This window comes from Netta rufina (genome assembly GCF_964035555.1).
Source record: "Netta rufina genome assembly, chromosome: 2".
Taxonomy (NCBI): domain Eukaryota; kingdom Metazoa; phylum Chordata; class Aves; order Anseriformes; family Anatidae; genus Netta; species Netta rufina.
Window position 1 is genome coordinate 156958394 of NC_140124.1, and position 6792 is coordinate 156965185.

Sequence of the window (6792 nt, forward strand, 5' to 3'; positions counted from 1 at the left end):
CCGGCTGCTGTGTGGCGCAGCGTTTTTTCCCTGTCTTAAATATGCTCTCACAGAGGCGAAAAACAACATCGCTTATTGGCTCGGATCTGGAAAACAATGGGGCCCTTCCCAAACATGGGGCAGCTTCTAGATCTTTCTCACAGAAACCACCCCTATGGCTCCCTGCTACCAAAACCTTGCCACGTAAACCCACTACAACAGCTTGTTCCTTATGCTGTTGGGACCCCTGGCTTTCTCTACAACCTTCAGGCAAGGAGCTGTTCATGAGTTTATGGGAAGTGGTGCTTTTAAGGGTCTTCAAGAACTCCTCAATGCCTGTTCTCATCAGCTGTGCATGGTTCCTCTAGATTGGCTCAAAGCAACCCTCCAGATCAGCCCATCTCAACTTCAGATGGTACAGAAGCAGAAGACATATTTTTCTTCTCCAACAAGTGCATATTTCAAGTTTTCTAACTGATTTCTATCTATATGAGTTAAAAACACATATTATTTCTTTTTTTTTCTTTTTTTTTTTTCCAAAACAAAATTCTAAATTAAGCCAGCCTGTTCCTTTTATTTCACTTTTCTCTAAAATGAACAGCAACAGAAAGCATCGTCTTTGAAGCTCCGTAGGAGAAAACGAAGTAATTGCAGCTTCAAACAAAGAAAGGAAAACACTCATTTTTTTTTTCTTTTTTATCATTCTGTAAAAAGAAAGAAAAAAAAAAAAAGACAGCTTTCCCATTTTCTAATCACTTTTCATCGACATTGATCCAAAGATGGATTAGACAGCATGCGCCATATTTATCTTTCAGATTCCCTGCTATATGCTCTGAATAACTTCATTCTGGTCCTGGAGTCACCAATGTCATGGGGAGAGACCATTTGGGTCATGAAATATCCTTCGAGTTGACACTAGAGGCGATGAACACAGTGTGGGAGTAGCTGTTCTAGGAGAGTTATCACAGAGTGCCCTGTAGAGAGCACTGAATTCCTCCTCAGGTCATTCAGGGTAACCATTAAGTTTGAGTATTAAAATATAAAATTAAAATTAAAAAAAAAATAAAAATAGAAGAGAGCTTAGCAGATCGCACATTTTGTTGGTTTTGACCAACATGTTGAAATGAAAGCAGTGTCTTACAAATCCAGGCAGTCTCCCTTGCTATATTTATGCAGCACTGCCACAGCTCCTAAGCAAAGGAGCTGCACCTCGATCCAGGTGAAGCCAGATGGGGTTGTAGGTTTGGCAGCACAAAGTCAAAGGGCAGAAGATCCCAGGGCAGGGAGGTTCCTCCTCCCACCATCTCCTTTCCATAGCCACATGGAGCCCTGGAGCATTGCAGTCTGCCAGGACTAGCGCTAGGTGGATGTTCACCTAACCTCTGTCTTCAGTAGCATTATAGGAATTTTGTAGGGGTGAAGGATTTTCGTAAGGTTGAAGGGTTTTTGTAGGTTTAAAGGGTTTTGGAGGGTTGAGGGGTTTTTGTAGGATTGAAGGCTTTTTGTAGGGTTGGAGGGTTTTTTTAGAGTTGGAGGGTTTTTGTAGGGTTGAAGCGTTTTTGTAGGGTTTTGTAGGGTAATGTTGGCTCTTCCTCTGACACGCCTTCTATCCCCAAAGCCTTTCCCTTACCTTTAAGAAATGTAGCTGAAACAAAAGCTGCGGGTGAGCAAAGGATTCTCCAAATGCCACCGGGGCGATGGAGGCCTCCCATCTGCCCTGTGCACCAGGTTATACCCTAGCTTTAAGCCTGGGGCTCCCTCTACCCAGCCATCCTGGCACCAGCCAGGAAACTGGGAACATTTTTTCCCTCCCAAGCAGCCAGGAGCTGTGTCAAGCTGGAGTAAAGGCTCTGAGTTATTGGCATTGCAGCCTCTGCTCCTTTCAGCTCCCGTCTCGGCCCATTCCTGGTTGTCTCCAAGGCGTCAGGCCCCGGGCCAGCAGCAGTGCCTCTTACAGCCGGATTACACAACCCGCTCTTGAGTTTTTGAATTCTTTTCTGTGCTTGGGAGGCTTTCCCTCCTGCTCACGAGGACCGCTGAGACCCCACAGTGTGGCTGGGCAGCAGTGCCAGGGCTGACACGGGAGCCCGGTGGCATTTCCTACATGCTGTTCAAGTGGCTGGGACGCAGTAAAAACCTTCTCCGTATGGAGGGAAAGAAAAAGGGCACTGTTCCCAGGAGCCTGCTACCATTTCCCAGGGTGGCAATTGCCAAGAGGAGAAGATTTTCTGCTGCTTCCCAGCCTCCATGCCAGAGCCCAGCCCGGCTGATGGCACCAAACCTGCTCAGTTCTCTGCAGAGACTGGGCACTAAATCCTCAGTCCCCGGGGCACGACCATGCTCTCTGAGATCACAGAATCACACAGAATCACAGAATTGTAGGGGTTGGAAGGGATCTTAAGAGATCAATGAGTCCAACCCCCCTGCCAAAGCAGGTTCCCTAGAGCAGATTGCCCAGGTAGGCATCCAGACAGGCCTTGAATATCTTGAAAGGAGGCTCAACAGCCTCCTTGGGCATCACTAGATAACCCGTCGCTGATAAGCTGGATGGGAACCACTTCACCAGGTCTGACCCAGGGACCAGGTCTGGGCCTGCCTCGTCTCCCCAGCAGAGTCTAAAGCAGCTTGGGAAAACAAGAACAGGGCAGGCACATGGCAGTTTATCCTCAAAAAACAACCCTTAGTGCCTCCAGCACTCTGTGCTCAGAGTAGTAGTTCTTGGCGTGGAAGAGATGGTCATCACCATCAGTGATCTGTTCCTACCATCAACAAGCCACTAAGCATCACAGACCTCTATCAGGACCGTGTGCCATCTCTTTTCAAGGCTGAAAATTCTGAGTCTGTGTAATCCTTCCTCCTAAACGTGCTCAATAACTTTGTTCGTGGCTGTGAAGTGGGCGCCTTCATCACTTCCACCGTATCCTTTTTGGGATCTATCAGGAAGCCTACAGAGAGCACATCATAGGCAAGATGCAGGTGCTGAGTGGAGTTGTGCGCTATCGCAGTGATGTTTTCAGTTTCATTCTCTTCCTAATAATTCCCACCACTTATCCTTTCTTAATAATTCCCAACATCCATTTTTATCACGATCAAGTTATTATTGCAACCCTTAGGTCTTGTCCCTCAGTGCCAGATCCTATCAGAGGTCACTGTTGTGGATCTGAACTTGTAATTGGTTTGTTGTTTTGTTTTACTGTTGGCTTTATTTCCAATTTTTGTTCCCTATCTGAATTTGCAGCTGCTCTCACTCCGTAGCTCAAAAGCAGCCCATTACAAGACCAGCTCCGAGGTTTGCCAATCATGCCCAGTGAACATGATCAGGTCTGGGTGCATCTTCACAGCTTGAAGGTCAGGAGTGTGGCAGATGGAGGGACTATCAAAACAGAGACTGAAAATAGAAGGATCTGCTGCTGAAGGTGGCCATAAATAATGCCATCAAAGAAGAGCTTTCATTTGAGAGGAAAGATGGAATTATTTATGAGCATTACATACGATCATTTGTGCTGCTCTGTTAAATAACACAGCTGTAGACATCAGTAACTTTGAAAACTTGGGGTACTACAACAGTAGTGGGAGAAAACAAAACATTTTTCATTGGAAAGAGCTGTTCTGGCTAAGCTTTTTGTTCTTCATCTTTTGGGAAACTTGCAGCTTCATTTCAGTTTTTGTTCTGTTTGTGCTTTTGTCTTTTTGTGTACCTGCTCACCACATCTTTTCATGGCAGACTAATGGACCTCAAAAACACCATAGGTAAAAGTTGCACTTCAGGGAGTCTCAAACTTGTCTCATTAAAACACACACGGAGATGAAAAGGTTTCAGGTTTTACTAACAGTGCCTCTTAAATGAGTTCCAAGATAGATAATGGAATAAGTCAACAATTGTATCACCTTTTCCATCCTATTGCTGTTAATCAGCATCGTGCTACCTCATGGAATAACGTAAGAATAACACATGGCATAAGAGCAGCTGTGTGCCATGGGGTTTAATGAAAAACACAGCTGCAGAATTCAAAAACTGAAACATTTTGCTCTCTTCTGAACAATACAAGGCCTTTTTTAACAGTTATTTTTTCTCCCTTTAAAATAAAACAAAGACAATTTCAGAAAGCTTTCACTTCCCATTGAAGAGAGGACCAGGTTTACCTGGTTCCCACATTCATCACTCCATGGCCACCAAACGACCCAGAGCCTTCTCCCCGTAGGCAGCTGCAGGGACAGCTTCAAACACATCTTATATGAAGGGTGAAAGTCTGAAAAAGGAGAATTTATGGGTTGGCTGATAGGATGGAAGCCCTCCCCACTGGGATAGAGGTTGCAATGCCTCTTCTACTGTCACTGCAGCATGGAGTGGGATAAATCACAGGCTGCCTAAAGATGCTTAGGGACAAACTCAGAACCCAAAGCAGAAGGATTTGTAGCAGTTGGGTGTTTACATGTAGGTTTCCTATGGGGCTGCAGTGATCTCTGCTGCATCCTGCTGTGCAATTGTGACACCACAGTCTGTGTGCGGCCTCATCTCCCCTCATCAATACATCCTGGTGACAGCATCGAGCTGTGGCACATCCCAGGCTGCATGTGAGCTGCTTGCATGTCTCCTGAGACTTCTTCTCTCCTTGTCACCCCCAAGCAACTGCCTTTCCTCCCACCCTTTCTGCTAGCTACCACTTTTTCCCTTTGGCAGGTGGCTCGGAAGGGCTCTGTGCTCCTGTCACATGCAGGGAAGCTTTTCTTAACCAAGTGCTGGAGTGTTTTGTGGGGATAATTGACTGTGAAAAGCATCGCTCTTTGTGGGGGACAGAAGCTTAGTGGAACACCTCATTTAAAATCTTTGCATGGACTCCCCTTCATATTCTCACTGAAGAGTTCCCCAAGTTTACAGCCCCAGTCTCGGTGCATACCAGCAGAAGCATCACAAGATACTCTCTGGGCTGATGTCCATGGTGGGATGCTGGCAGGGGAGTGGGCTAATAGTCCACAATAAAGCCTCGAAGGCTTGGTGTAGAGTTGTTGTAAATGTTTTTAGCCTCAGAGCTGACAATCCAGCCCATCAAACAGCGTGGGTTCACTGGCAAAGTGGTTGGCAAGCTTTGCTGCAATTCCATAGCCTGTAAATAGCTGGGCCACATAATGAGCATCCCATCTATATGGGATGCAGCTGATATACATTCAAACAGACCTCATCGTAATCTGAATTTTCACGTGGGGATTTCCTGTAGACATGGAAAAAGATCTGAAGTTCTTAAAATCATTTTCACTTTTCCATTGGAGTTGTGAGTGGGAAAAGCCTCAGCTGAAAACTGAAGCATCTAGGCATTATGTTAGAGAGCAATGGGAAAAAAAAAAAAAAAAAAAAAAAAAAAGGAGAAAAAAAAAAAGATTTTCTTCCTGAAAATAGTTAATTTAAACACTGAGTGCAAATCTCATTGGAATCCCATGTTATCTCAGATCAGGAGTTTTATGGGAAAAATTGACTTTGATGTAAGACTAAAGAAGGTGAAAAAATGGCAAGCATTGAGCAGACACTAACCTCCTTCTCTTGTGTTTTGTGTGTTTTTTTTTCTCTCTCTCTCCTTTCCTATTCCTTCCTCCTCTCACAGCAAGAAAAACAGCAGACACCAAACAAGAGACCCTGGGAAGGAATCAGGAAAGTCCAGTCCCCACCGTCATGGGTTAAAAAGGACATCGAACCTGTGGCACAGTCTCCCTTAGAACTAAAAACTGTAGAGTGGGAGAAAACAGGGGCCACCATCCCTCTGGTGGGACAAGACATTATTGACCTTCAGACTGAGGTCTGAGCGGAAAGGGAAGAAAGGGACTTTTTTTTTTCCAGAAAACAAACGAAAAAAACAAACAAAACCACGTTTTAAAGAAATGATTAAATTAAATCGGAACCGAGCGAGAGAAGTGTTTGGTTTCTTTTGAAACCTTTGGTAAGACGGAGTAACTTTTGTATTGTTCTCAGCAGAGAGGGGAAATATTACTTTATAGAGTATAGTAGCTGTAGGTTCAGGACAACACGAGCTTTCCCAGGTAGGACTGGAGAAGAAGTGAACCTGGAAGAAAGCGAGGAGGAGGCAGAGGGTGGGGAGGAGCTGCTGGGGAAGAGCCCTGTGGATGCTTTCGGGCCGCTGCCACACGCCGGGAGCCTTCCTGCTTTGCCACCAGGAGGTGCAGAAGGACAGCCAGCAGCCACCACAAAGGGCCAAGAAGATCGAGGTTGTTTGGGGAGCGCAAGAGGTGACGCCAGCGGTGCGGTCCGGCTGGAGGTCCTGGAGGAGAACCCAGCCTTGAGGGATTGTGGCATCCCTTGCCAGTCCTCACTCCCCACCTCTCCCTCAGCAGCTTGTCTGAGAAAGAAGGAGCCGGGATGTGCCCAGTGGTGGCCGAGAAGACGCCCCCACTTCTCTGTGCCACCCCACGACCTGGCATCTCCGCCGCGGGTCCGTATGGGGACCAGGGGGGACGTGGTGGGCGAGAGTCACGTCACCCATGGCTCAGATGGAGAGGTAAGGTGGGGCTTTCTCCTCTCAATCCCCCCGTGGTGGAGCTCCTGTGTGCCCCGAGGAGTGGGCCAAGAACAGGAGGAAGGAACCACCTCCAAAACCTGCTCGCCCCATCTCCAGGGAGAGGGTTGAAGGTGTTAGAAAAAGAGACCACCAAGACGAATGTAGGTCATTTCATTGACTGTTACATAGATAAACTCAGCACAGGCCTTGTGAAGGTCTGCTTGGCCTCATCCTTTTTTTTTTTTTTTTTTTTTTCTGTTACTTTTCCTTGCTTTCGGACTCAGATTTGTTCCAAGCTGCCCCTCCC

The 6792-nt window shown here is 46.5% G+C and overlaps 1 protein-coding gene across 1 annotated transcript in view; it reads left to right on the plus strand.

Annotated features, from left to right (window-relative positions):
- The window catches only part of ADGRB1 (adhesion G protein-coupled receptor B1), a gene marked incomplete at both ends in the record, with an annotated part of 183177 nt that extends 177403 nt beyond the window's left edge, over positions 1-5774 (plus strand). Inside the window, one exon of the mRNA XM_084306745.1 lies at positions 5577-5774. Coding sequence (XP_084162871.1) covers positions 5577-5774 — 198 coding nt within the window. The remainder of the gene's footprint in view (positions 1-5576) is intronic.
- Between the last annotated feature and the right edge of the window lie 1018 nt (positions 5775-6792).